The sequence below is a fragment of the Trichomycterus rosablanca genome, chromosome 10 (assembly GCF_030014385.1).
Source record: "Trichomycterus rosablanca isolate fTriRos1 chromosome 10, fTriRos1.hap1, whole genome shotgun sequence".
NCBI classification, from domain to species: domain Eukaryota; kingdom Metazoa; phylum Chordata; class Actinopteri; order Siluriformes; family Trichomycteridae; genus Trichomycterus; species Trichomycterus rosablanca.
Window position 1 is genome coordinate 5,570,654 of NC_085997.1, and position 13,939 is coordinate 5,584,592.

A 13,939-nucleotide genomic window follows, 5' to 3' on the forward strand; every position below is an offset into this window, starting at 1 on the left:
CGTGTACGTGTCTCCTAAGCTAGCTACATTAAAAAGTGGGTTAAAAAGTGGGTGCGGTCTTCGATGCTGTGTAGGGATCAGCGGTGGGTTCAGATTACAGAATCATGCCCTTCTGCTCTGCCACTAGCATGTCCAGCAGGGGGCATGGAGGCACATATGACTGGCTATAGTAGTTGCGGCATTTTTTATTCGCTTAGTGTACGAAATAAGAGGCGGTGCTAGCAATCACACGGCAATTAAATGAGTGTAACAGACTATTCTGTGGTAGTGTGTAGTGTGCTGTCCATGTTTAATTTTTGTGTTTACATATTGAGTGCATTTTGTCTCCTTGGGGATTCCATAATGAATGGGAAAATGTGCTTCTCTACACACGTGATCATCCCTGAGATCAGCTCCTATGTTTTATCCAATGATCATAATTTCTTATGGTTTTGAGGTATTACTAAATAGATAGCAAACCAGCATTTACTCACGAGATCATGCAGTGAGCCGCACTGAGCACCCACTCACGGTTGATGAGAGTTCCTCCACACGTGTGATTACTCCCCAAATAAAGGCTGACCTGCCAAGGCCAGGTACCTGCTGAAGCGTTCATGCCTCCCGCTATCTGTGTGTTATTGGGGGCGATGCCACAATCTAAAATAAAAGATAAAACAGCTGTTTTTGTGTATTAATAGTGCATAGCTACACACTAGCCCAGCAAACCACAATATTCAGATGTTCCAATCACTTCCATGGCCACAGGTGTATAAAACCGAGCACCTAGGCATAGAAGCAGACTGCTTCTACAAACATTAGTGAAAGAATGGGTCGCTCTCAGGAGCTCAGTGAATTCCAGCGTGGTACCGTGATAGGACGCCACCTGTGCAACAAGTCCAGTGGTGAAATTTCCTCGCTACGAAATATTCCACAGTCAACTGTCAGTGGTATTATTACAAAGTGGAAGTGATTGGGAACAACAGCAACTCAGCCACAAGGTGGTAGGCCTTTAAAAAGACAGAGCGGGGTGGAGCATAGTGCGCAGAGGTCGCCAACTTTCTGCAGAGTCGATCGCTACAGACCTCCAAACTTCATGTGACCTTTAGATTAGCTTAAGATCAGTGCGTAGAGAGCTTCATGAAAGGCGTTTCCATTGCCGAGCAGCTGCATCCAAGCCTTACATCACCGAGCGCGATGCAAAGCGTCGGATGCAGTGGTGTAAAGCACGCCGCCACTGGACTCTAGAGCAGTGGAGACGTGTTCTCTGGAGTGACGAATCACGCTTCTCCGTCTGGCAATCAGACGGACGAGTCTGGGTTTGGCGGTTGCCAGGAGAACGGTACTCGTCTGACTGCATTGTGCCGAGTGTAAAGTGTGGTGGAGGGGGGTTATGGTGTCGGGTTGTTTTTCAGGAGTTGGGCTCGGCCCCTTAGTTCCAGTGAAAGGAACTCTTAATGCTTCAGCATACCAAGAGATTTTGGACAATTTTATGCTTCCAACTTTGTGGGAACAGTTTGGGGATGGCCCCTTCCTGTTCCAACATGACTGTGCACCAGTGCACAAAGCAAGGTCCATTAAGACATGGATGAGTGAGTTTGGTGTGGAAGAACTTGACTGGCCTGCACAGAGTCCTGACCTCAACCCGACAGAACACCTTTGGGATGAATTAGAGCGGAGACTGCGAGACAGGCCTTCTCGTCCAACATCAGTGCCTGACCTCACAAATGCCCTTCTGGAAGAACGGTCAGAACTTGCCATAAACACACTCCTAAACCTTGTGGAAAGCCTTCCCAGAAGAGTTGAAGCTGTTATAGCTGCAAAGCGTGGGCTGACATCATATTAAACCCTATGGATTAGGAATGGGACGTCACTCAAGTTCATATGCGTGTGAAGGCAGGCGAGCGAATACTTTTTGCAATATAGTGTATCTTGAAGTCAAGCAAGCTGGACTTACTCATCAGGAGGAATAGCCACCTGTGCCCTATTTTAAGCCATAAAAGCCATGTTCTAAACAAAAAAATACATTGCCATCCAAGTACATAACTGGTTAGAACAATGCCCCACCTTCTGTGTAAGGGTTTATTTTTAAATATCCGAAAGTTGCAAAGAAATGGTATGTTGCCATATGACTTACCTTGAGCAAGTAGGGTTGGAATCATTAAGTAAAGCAGGATGAGTGGGAGTCCCATGGTCGTATTTTAGTTTTTTACCTTTCCGTCTGCCTCTGTATTCTGTCTGGAAGTAAAAGTGGGTTATCTGTATTCATATACACAGGAGACCGGTCTTTCTTGTTTTTATATTTTCTTACAGATGTACCCTCCACCCCAAACATACTATACATATGTAAAGGAATGTCTGGTTGAGGAATGTAGCCGAGTTTAGGCAGGTGGAACCAACTCTGGTTCCAAGGGCAAGTCATAGCCTTGTGGTTAAGGTACTGGACTAGTAATCAGAAGGTCACTGGTTCAAGCCCCACCACTGCCAGGTTGCTGCTGTTGGGCCCTTGAGCAAGGACCTTAACCCTCAGTTGCTTAGACTGTATACTGTAATGTAAGTTGCTTTGGATAAAGGCGTCTGCTAAAAGCTGAGAATGTAATGAAATGTAACCAGCTCGTCTACCTGTTGAAGGTGCAGGTGGAACCAGCTCTAGTGTCCGACTGTGTCTCTGGAAATACCTTGTGCAGTATGGGGGCCCCACAAGGAACAGTCCTGTCCCCTTTCCTGTTTACGTTGTGCACATCGGACTTTCAGTATAACTTTCGGATGATTACACGCGTTATGAAGTCGCTAGAGAGACTGCTCATTGCTCACGTCAGACCTAAGCTGAAGGAATACATGGATCCTCTACAGTTTGCCTACCAGCAAAACATAGACGTGGATGATGATCCACCTACATGTTACAGAGGCAGGTGGAACCAGCTCTAGTCTGGTGGAACCAGCTCTAGTCTCGTCTACATGTTGAAGATGCAGGTGGAACCATCTCTGGAAAAACCTTGTGCAGTATAGGGGCCCCACAAGGAACAGACCTGTCCCCTTTCCTGTTTACGTTGTACACATCAGATGTCCAGTATGACTTTTCGAATGATTCAGCAGTCGTGGGTTGTATTAAGGCAGGACATGAGCAGGAATACAGGGGCACGGTCAAGGACTTTGTAGACCGGTGTAGCAACAACCACCTACAACTTAACATCGCAAAGACTAAAGAAAAGGTGGTGGACTTCAGAAGGAAGAGGAAGGATCCAAAGCCAGTTACCATTCAGGGAACAGATGTGGAACCTGTACAGTTCAGTTCAGGTACAGAGCTCAGCCCCGGCTTATCTTGGAGAGCTCCTAAATCCTTGCATTCCCTCTCGCTCCCTAAGGTCCTCTGGTTGTAAGTTCCTCTCTACGTCTCTCATTAAATTATACTCAGTGGGTGACGGGTCTTCCAGTGCATTAGCTCCTAAGCTATAGAACTTTTTGCGTCAATCTTGGCATGATTGCTTTACTGTTTCTTCTTTTAAGTGTGTCCTGAAGGTCTCCTGTAAAGCAACACTAGGGTTGTGAAAGGTCCTATATATATAAAGGTGATATATTTTTGGTTGTTGGACTATTTTCAGTCCAGCAGGGACAGTGAGGTGTTTAAAAACTCCAGCAGGCCGCTCAGGTGGCGCAGCGGTAAAAACACACGCTGGAACCAGAGCTGGGATCTCGAATACATCGTATCGAATCTCAGCTCTGCCTGCCGTCTAAGGCTGAGCAGCCACATGAACAACGATTGGCCTGTTGTTCAGATATGGGCGGGACTAAGTCGGATGGGGTCTCTCTCTCTCATGACTGGTGCAGTTACGACCTCTGCTGGCTGATTGATGGCGCCTGCACAGAGATGAGAAAAGAGTGCTCTAAGGGTGTGTCTCTCCGTACACAACGCTGAGCTGCACTGCACTCGTCAGAGTGTAGGTGATAAGATGCATACGGCATGCTGCCCACGTGTCGGAAGGGGGCGTGGGTTAGCTTTGTTCTCCTCAATCAGAGCAGGGATTGGCACTGGTGGAGAGGAAGCATGACGCAATCTGGATGAAGCAACTGGATGCACTAAAAGAAAGAGAAAAAGGGGAGAAATAAATAAAATATAAAAACTCCAGCAGCGCTGTTGTGTCTGATCCACTCATACCAGCACAACACACACTAACACACCACCACCATGTCAGTGTCACTGCAGTGCTGAGAATGACCCACCACCCAAATAATACCTGCTCTGTGGTGGTCCTGAGGGAGTCCTGACCATTGAAGAACAGCATGACAGGGGGCAAAGCATGTAGAGAAACAGATGGACTACAGTCAGTAATTGTAGAACTACAAAGTGCTTCTATGTGGTAAGTGGAGCTGATAAAATGGACAGTGAGTGTAGAAACAAGGAGGTGGTTTAAATGTTATGGCTGATCAATGTATATGCCAAGTGTCACTGTTGGTCCTTTGAGCAAGGCTCTTATTTCTTAATTGCATTGTATTCAGTGACTAAATGCTGTAAATGGTTACTGGACTTTTTCTGCTAGCCTGTGATGATATAACGCTTGTATGACATTTACAGAGTTTGTTTTACATGAGAAGAAGAGCTCTTGCAGCCTAAATTTAGTTGGTGACTCAGCAGTCTAGTACACTAGCCAACCTCTGGGTTTGGGTCTTTCCATTGCCACCAGCCTGATAGGAGCCACGTTAAGAGTCGTGCCCTTCCTCGCTCCAGGTGGAAGTTTTCTATATATATCACGGTTTCCTTCTCTCATACTTGCCATCTCCTTTGTTGGCAAACCTGCTATTTCTCAAAAGCTGGGAATTCAACCAGTGTTGCAGAACCTTCTGTTCTCACCACCCCCCGAATTCCAGAGTCAAAGCACTGACTAGCCCAATTCTTGAGGATAGGACCATTCCTGAAGCACTATGTGCGTAACATCAAGCATGTTATCGCTTGACCTAGCACTGCAGTCACACCACATTTTCTGCCATAGCCGACAAACCTGCTACGGTATGCGCCTTTAAAGTCCGTGACAATCTGTGCAATGCAGTTAGAGCAGTTTTTGTGCATTTTATGCTTGGCTTCCTGCACCAATGTTTTTGTTTGACATATGGCACAGACACTATAGAAATTCCAGAAGATCTCAGAGTTCATTTGTTACTGGATTTGTGTATGTGAGGTGAAAATCCAGAGACTAGTTTACACCTAAATGGGCGAAGCTTTATGTTTTTTTAAAGCTTTTTTTGTAGGGCTTGAGACAAGCAGTCGTGTGAAGAAAGAATTTTGTCTCTACGATATATGGGGTAGGAGATGATTCTCAAAGATTGATGCTACGCTATCAGGCTGAGCTTGAGCACCTGAGTGGCTGGAGAGACTACAACCTTAAATATAAAATTCTTACTTTTAATAAAACCAAAATGTGCATGGACTCCTCTAGACCCCTGAAGGTGTGCTGTGGTATCTGGCACCAAGATGTCAGCAGCAGATCCTTTAACTCCTGTAACTCCTTTAACGCCTCCATTTATCGGACTTGTTTGTCCAGCACGTCCCACAGATGCTCGATTGGATTGAGATCTGGGGAATTTAGAGGCCAAGTCAACACCTCAAACTCATTGTTGTGCTCCTCAAACCGTTACTAAACCAATACCGTTTCATGAAAGGGTGTACATGGTCTGCAACAATGCTTAGGTAGGTGGTATGTGTCAAGGTAGGTGGTAACCTCTTCATGGATGGCAGGACCCAAGGTTTCCCAGCAGAATGTTGCCCAAAGCATCACACTGCCTCCGCCGATTTGCCTTCTTCCCATAGTGCATCCTGGTGCATCCTGACGCACACGCACCCGGCCATCCACGTGATGTAAAATAAAACGTGATTCATCAGACCAGGCCGCCTTCTTCCATTGCTCTGTGGTCCAGTTCCGATGCTAACATGCCCCTTGTTGGCGCTTTCGGCGGTGGACAGGGGTCAGCATGAGCTACAGTAGCTTGTCTGTTGGATTGGACCACACGGGCCAGCCTTCGCTCCCAACGTGCAGCACTGAGCCTTGGCCGCCCATGACCCTGTCATCGGTTTACACCCCACAAGAGCTGCTCTGACCCAGTCGTCTAGACATCACAATTCAGCCCTTGTCAAACTCGCTCAAATCCTTACGCTGCCTAATATATCCCACCCACTTACAGGTGCCGAGATGAAGAGATAATCAGTGTTATTCACTTCACCTGTCAGTGGTCATAATGTTATGCCTAGTCTGTGTATTTATCACAGTTAGATGATGGTTTCTCACAATGTATGTACAGTAGATGGTGAAAGACCTAATTAATTTGCAATTTTACACTTAAAAAATACTGTTACCATTTCATTGGATATTCTATTTTTAACTTTCTAAGTGTAAATTGTTGATATTTACAATCCAGTTGGCCAGACTAAACATTCAAAGTCATTCTTTTGTACTTTGTCAGTTAAATAAATATTCATGAGAATGAACCAATCACAGATTTCTCTTTGAACATTTCAGAAAACGTCCCAACTTTTCTGAAAATAGGATTAATTTTAACTCCGTATTGGCACGCACAGCCCAGAATGTCATAGAGTCATATAACTACAGTATGACTCATGATATTTGCTCTGTAAGGACGTCGATTGTGTGGTTATAGGTGGATCGTTACGGGTTCGCTTGTGTTTGGGACGTTGTACAGACTGCTGGTTGAGACTGCTGTTCTCAGGGTCACTCCCTGTAACAATGACATGACAATTGTGGTCATTAATCCCGTTCTGTCACTCACTCCGGTCCAAAATATTTAAAGAACAATTCGATTCAATTCAAGCGTTAAAGCTGTTTTTTTAAAAACATTTCAGAGAGAAATGCCATCACACTGGTTTTCAACTGGTTTTTGGCAGAGAAAACAAACACAGTGATGTCATTGGTCCAAGTAAAAGAAAAATGTTAAGCCCTTTCACTCCACAACCCTTAGTACTATCAAAAATACAGCCAAACGTGAATTTTCCCTTTTAATTATTTATTTTATACCTTGCATACAGTGCATACATGTGAAAAAATTAGGACACCCCATGAGAACCTTTGTCTTTTTGAACATTTTTAAACATATGAACACTTGCACTTTATTTGAACAGTATTGAGAGATGCAGCTTATATCATTAAACAAATATAAAAAGGAAAAAAATGACTTTTAAACACGTTGTAAAATGTAATAAACAAAAATGGAAATTGATTGTGAGGAAAAAGTTATCACACTCTGGGTGTGTTCGAAAACCTAGGGAGCTGCCTTGCTGTCTTACTGTCTACATAGGCAGCTGCCTCAGTAGAGAGGATTCTAATAAGTCATTGACTTATAAGTCAGGTTATTCGAACGTGCTACTTAGACAGCGAGTTTTGCATTTAGCATCTTGCCATTAAAACCAATGCACAGCACGCTAACATGTCAATATATCTCCTTCATGTACCGATAACGGTTACATTTCCTGACAAGTCCGAACTTGCAAATAAAAAACACTCTCTACAAGTTTATACAAGTTAAAAATCAGTAATATTTTATTTGCGTTTGAAAATAACTCCATTTGTTTGTCCGCACCGTCAGCCATGTTTATTTTTCTGTGAGAGAACAGCGCCTGACCCGCAATGAATTCCGGGATTGCCTTGATCACTAAGGCAGCGTCGGATGCTCACTCGTTTCTGAGTCAAAATAACATTGAAATATTAAGATGCCTCAGTAGTGAGGATATTAAGGCATCAAGGATTTCGAACAGCCTCCTTCTCTGGAGCGCGCACAGGATGACGTAAAATGCTGCCTATGTAGAGAGCTCCCTAGCTTTTCGAACACACCCTCTATGTCCTGATAGCTGGTATTTCCCCCTTTGGCTGAAATAACCTCAATTAGATGTTTCCTATAACCATCTACCAGTCTCTGACATCGACTCAATGCAGAATTTTTCCAGCTGTGTGAGGTTTTAGGGGTTTCTTGCATGCACAACCCGTTTAAAATAAATAAACATCCATTCCTGCATTTCAGGCCTGCAACACATTCCAAAAAAAGTTGGGATAGTAAAGCATTTACCACTTTGTAATGATGCCGTTCCTTTTCACCACACTTAAAAGACGTTTTGGCACCGAGGACACCAAGTGATTTAATGTTTCAGCTTTTATTTTGTCTCATTCTTCCTGCAAACACGTTCTTTATTGGGGAGAGGTCAGGACTGCAGTCCAGTACCTGTACCCTCTTCAGCATGTGGTTTACTTTTCTGCATTAATGCTGCCATCACAGAAGTGGAAATGACCTTCGCCAAGGGCACTGACACACCCCTGTACCATGACAGACCCTGGATTTTGGACTTGTTCCTGACAACAGTCTGTATGGTCCTTTTCGTCTTTGGTCCGGAGCGCACGGCGTCCATTTTTTCCAAAAAAGACCTGGACTGCTTATTCATCTGACCACAACACACGTTTCCACTGTGTGATGGTCCATCCTAGATGCCTCCGAGCCCAGGGAAGTCGACGCCACTTCTGGACATGGTTAACATAAGGCTTCTTTTTTGCACAGTAAAGTTTTAAGTGGCATTTGTGCATGTAACTCTGTATTGTAGTGCTTGATAAAGCCCTCACCCATGTGGTTATATCAGCTGTTGTTGAGTGGCGGTTCTTGATGCAGTGCCGTCTGAGGAATGGAAGATCACAGCCGTTCAGCTTAAGCTTGCGATTCCTTGAATGGTTTAATGGTCTGGAAATATGAGGCTGGCCTTTAGCTTTTAACTGATGTAGATAATGGCCAGGCCACCGCCTTTTCCATCTATCACTGGGAACTGAACCAACCAATTTTGGGTCATAAAATCAAAAGATCAAACTCGAACAGGTTCATTGTGAATGTACTATTATAGACGATGGCCAAGCCACCTCCTTTCCCAGGGACTCAGACAATAATGCTGTTCTGAACAATAAGGTCATATGGAAGCTTTTTTCCATTATACAGTATAATAACAGCTGTCAGAGGATCCAGACATGTTTGGAGTGGGCAGTGGGAATCCCAATCATCCACCTTTTTATACTCTTTGCAACAAACCCTTGCTGCCTCAAAATGAACAAAATATATACCAATATAATAATTAAGGCAACTAAATGGTTAAGGCGTGAGTGTAGCTAGCATAAAGATGTCTAGTCCTTCTAGTCATGTCTAGTCTGTCTGTCAGTGTACGTTCGAAGAGCCAAGTAATATGCCAATAATAATGCGTCAAACTCAAATCCCTCGTGCCAAATCCGGCCCCCACGTCATTTAAGACGTACGATTGTGTTCAAATACAGATTTTGTGACCCGCAAAGTGACCGCCTCACTCCACTAGATGACAGTGTTTCCATATCAGCGTTTAACTGAGGCGGTTTTCCAACAAGTGATGTTTAGAAATATCTACAAATAATCCCAACATGTACAAGAAGAAAAAATTGAAGCAGAAGGAAGGCACTTTAATGAAAGATGGGAAAGTGAATACAAGTTTGTGCTTCGAGAAGAGAAGCCGGTACGTCTCTTGTGTTATGAGGCTGTGTCTGTGGTAAAGGAGTACAATATATTTAGCCTCTAAGAAAAACAAATTGTGCAAGAATTAAAAGGCAGACTGCAATTACAGCAGGATACGTTACAATCGGCCATTTGAGGGCCACCATGATGCAGATGTGGCCCTCGGTGGAAATGAGTTTGACACCCCTGACCTAATATAATACTCAACAATACAATATTTAATAATTAATTTAATATTACTTTCATAACAGGTGAGTGTCTGACATCCTTGAAGATACTTGCACAAGTACACTAATCAACCATAACATTACAACCACCTCCTTGTTTCTACACTTAATGTCCATTTTATCAGCTCCACTTACCATATAGAAGCCCTTTGTAGTTTTACAATTACTGACTGTAGTCCATATGTTTTTCTGCATACTGTTTTAGCCTGCTTTCACCCTGTTCTTCAATGGTCAGGACCACCACAGAGTCAGTATTATTTAGATGGTGGATCATTCTCAGCACTGCAGTGACACTGACATGGTGGTGGTGTGTTAGTGTGTGTTGTGCTGGTATGAGTTTTTAAATACTGTGTCCACTCACTGTCCACTCTATTAGACACTACTACCTAGTTGGTCCACCTTGTAGATGTAAAGTCAGAGACGATCACTCATCTACTGTACTGCTGCTGTTTGAGTTGGTCATCTTTAAGACCTTCATCAGTGGTCACAGGACACTTCTCACGGGGTGCTGTTGGCTGGATATTTTTGGTTGGTGGACTATTCTCAGTCCAGCAGTGACAGTGAGGTGTTTAAAAACTCCATCAGTGCTGCTGTGTCTTATCAGCTGAGTTCTGAGAGCTGCTCCCAGCTGCTTTCTTAAGGCCCCCTGGTGGCGACTGGCAACGTGGACCAACCCCTTACACAATGAATGAATAAAAAGAAATTAATGTTTAAATTATAAATATGTACAAACCATGGAGTCTGATCAGTTCACACTTTTGCACTTTTGAGTGTAAAATCTTTATTTGAAGTTAGTTAATAATTTGAGATTTGGAAAGTAACCTTAGCGTTAACCTTACACATCTGCAACACATCATTTTATTTGCTTTAATCAAATCTAAACCCATTTATAACCCAAACACATCATTTCATTCTTTTCCCAGGCAAGAGATGTATAGAAATTTGTCAGCCGATTTTTTTAAAAGCCCCCATTAAGGAATTCAAATAGAATGAGGACAGGGGCGAGAAAGAGGACCCTAGTGGGAAGCCAAATGTTTGATGCACCAAAAACTGAAGAATCATTACAAATGAAGTAGTCATCTGCATCAAAGCCAGTGGATTTGAAAGTAACAAAACCAATAGTGGATTCATCAATGTGTTGCGTTATCCAGGCCTGGAACTCAGACACACGAGTGTAGACTTCTGGGTAATCTCCTCCACCGCAGGACACTCCGAAACTGGATATACCAGCCTGCACCCACACAGAGTTCTGCTGACACTGAAGTGGTCCTCCGGAATCACCCTGCGGAGAAAAGTGGGGATAGTCAGAGAGCTGGCAAAGCTGGCAGGTAGTCAGAGAGATGCGCCAATTGTTCCCCTATTCCTCCTATCAAATAACATTATGACCACTGATGGGTGAAGTGAATAACACTGATGATCTCTTCATCACGGCACCTGTTAGTGGGTGGGATATACTAGGCAGCGTAAGGATTTGAGCGAGTTTGACAAGGGCTGAATTGTGATGGCTAGACGACTGGGTCATAGCATCTCCAAAACTGAAGCTCTTGTGGGGTGTTCCCGGTCTGCAGTGGTCAGTATCTATCAAAAGTGGTCCAATGAAGAAGGAACAGTGGTAAACCGGCGACAGGGTCATGGGCGGCCAAGGCTCATTGATGCACGTGGGGAGCGCAGGCTGGCCCGTGTGGTCCGATCCATGGGCGATGTTCTGCTGGGAAACCTTGGGTCCTGCCATTCATGTGGATGTTACTTTGACACGTACCACCAACCCAAGCATTGTTGCAGACCATGTCCACCCTTTCATGGAAATGCTATTCCCTGATGGCTGTGACCTCTTTCAGCAGGATAATGCGCCCTGCCACAAAGCAGAAATGCTTCAGGAACGGTTTGAGGTGTTGACTTGGCCTCCAAATTCCCCAGATCTCAATCCAATCGAGCGTCTGTGGGACGTGCTGGACAAACAAGTCCGATCCATGGAGGCCCCACCTCACAACTTACAGGAGTTAAAGGATCTGCTGCTGACATCTTGGTGCCAGATACCACAGCACACCTTCCATGCCTCGATGGGTCAACATAATATTAAGTAGGTGGTCATAATGTTATGCCTCATCTGCTATTAAAATATTGTAATAATACCAAATTAGTACATATCCACTTATTTCTGAAGCAGTACATTTCCATGTGCTCTTACCATACATATTCCTCTGCCCGCTTCTCCTGCACAGATTTTCTGAGGCGTGATATATCCATTTTCATACTGGCACATACACTGCTTGTTGCCTACTACTGGCACCTGTACTTCCTGAAGTATGTAAGGAGGTGGTAATGAGTCTGAAAAAAGACAATGAAAATGTGGACAAGTCAACAACGTAGACCGTTTGAACCTGAGATATTTCATGTCTTATCTGCTCAACTTCATTTCATTTGTTAATATACCTCCATTCCTGCATTTCAGGCCTGCAACACATTCCAAAAAAAGTTGGGACGGGGGAAGTTTAGGGCTAGAAAAACAAAATAATTATGGGATTTCAAACAGGTGATCGTAATCATGGTTTGGTACAAAAGCAGCATCCAGGAAAGGCTGAGTCTTTGATGAGCAAAGATAATCAGAGGATCTCCAGTTTGTCCACAATGAACCTCAAAGAAAGATTGGAAGGGATTTGCATATTTCTCCCTCTACAGTGCATAATATCATTAAACCATTCAAGGAATCGGGAGGAATTTCAGTGCGTAAAGACCAAAGACGCAAGCTTAACCTGAACGCTTGTGATCTTCCGTTCCTCAGACGGCACTGCATCAAGAACCGTCCCTCAACAATAGCTGATATAACCACATGGGTGAGGGATTACTTTATCAAACCTTTGGCAAGCACTACAATACAGAGTTACATGCACCAATGCCACTTACAGCTTTACTGTGCAAAAAAGAAGCCTTATGTTAACCATGTCCAGAAGTGGCGTCGACTTCGCTGGGCTCGGAGGCATCTAAGATGGATCATGACACAGTGGAAATGTGTATTGTGGTCAGATTAATCAGCATTCCAGGTCTTTTTTTGGAAAAAATGGACGCCATGAGCTCCAGACCAAAGACGAAAAGGACCATCCAGTTATCAGGAACAAGTCCAAAAGCCAAGGTGTATCATGGTATGTGGTTGTGTCAGTGTCCTTGGCAAAGGTTACACATTTACACTTCTGTGATGGCAGCATTAATGCAGAAAAGTACATCGAGATCTTAGAGCAACATGTGCTGCCTTCAAGACGTCATTTTTTCCAGGGACGTCCATGCATTTTTCAACAAGATGATGCAAAACCACCTGCTGCACACATTACAAAGGCACGGCTGCGGAAGAAGAGGGTACGAGTACTGGACTGGCCTGCCTGCAGTCCTGACCTGTCCCCTATAGAGAACGTGTGGAGAATTCTGCACATCTTAAGACATGTTTAAGTGTGGTGAAAAGGAACGGCAACATTACAAACTTTTTTTGGAATGTGTTGCAGGCCTGAAATGCAGGAATGGATGTTTATTAAAACAAGAAACATCTCAGGTTCATCCTGTCTGCAATCAAATAAAAGTCAAAGTAAATGTAAGAAACTATTTGTGAGTTAAAATTGACTCACCGTTATAGGCAACGTTGCCCCAACCTGTGGCCCAGCAGGTAGTGTCCGTGTTGAAAACGCTGCCGGGGGATGCCAGGCAGACGGGACGGATGTAGTTGGTAAAATCGACCGGATTGCTCAGCTTTATCAACGCGACATCGTTGTCGATCATCATGTTGTCATAGAAAGGGTGGACAATGATCTCTCGAACTGATCGACTCACTTCATGGGGGTTTGTTGTGTTCTGGCCGTTCCTTCCCAAGTACACAGTCCACTCACTTGTGTTAGTGCTAATGGGAAGGAAAACAGACACAAAGAGACAACCTTTAATGTTGACCACTATACTCAGTTATAATAGATGTTGACGTTTACCACAAGGACCAAATGACCACATTGTGCACCAATACCTATACCAACAGAGTCCATGGCTTAATTCAAGTAATAATTAATGATCAGATTACTTCCTTTAGAGCTTAGGCAACTAGTCTGCTGGATGGAAAAAGACTGGGCTGAAAAAACTGTGGAAAGACCCTGGTTAGTAGCCAGAGGTGCCCGTGCAGAACCAAAGGAACTTGGAAATCACAATCAAAGACTGGCCTCAGGCGTGAATCCACCAAAGTATAGGCT

General features: G+C 44.0%; 1 protein-coding gene across 1 annotated transcript in view; it reads right to left on the reverse strand.

Moving 5' to 3' along the window:
* Window positions 1-13,939, reverse strand: part of zgc:123217 (uncharacterized protein LOC641414 homolog) — a 30,097-nt gene that overhangs the window by 14,060 nt on the left and 2,098 nt on the right. Inside the window, exons 3-6 of the mRNA XM_063003405.1 lie at window positions 13,334-13,602; window positions 11,908-12,047; window positions 10,785-11,001; window positions 474-636 (exon numbers count right to left, since the gene is read on the reverse strand). Coding sequence (XP_062859475.1) covers window positions 474-636; window positions 10,785-11,001; window positions 11,908-12,047; window positions 13,334-13,602 — 789 coding nt within the window. The remainder of the gene's footprint in view (window positions 1-473; window positions 637-10,784; window positions 11,002-11,907; window positions 12,048-13,333; window positions 13,603-13,939) is intronic.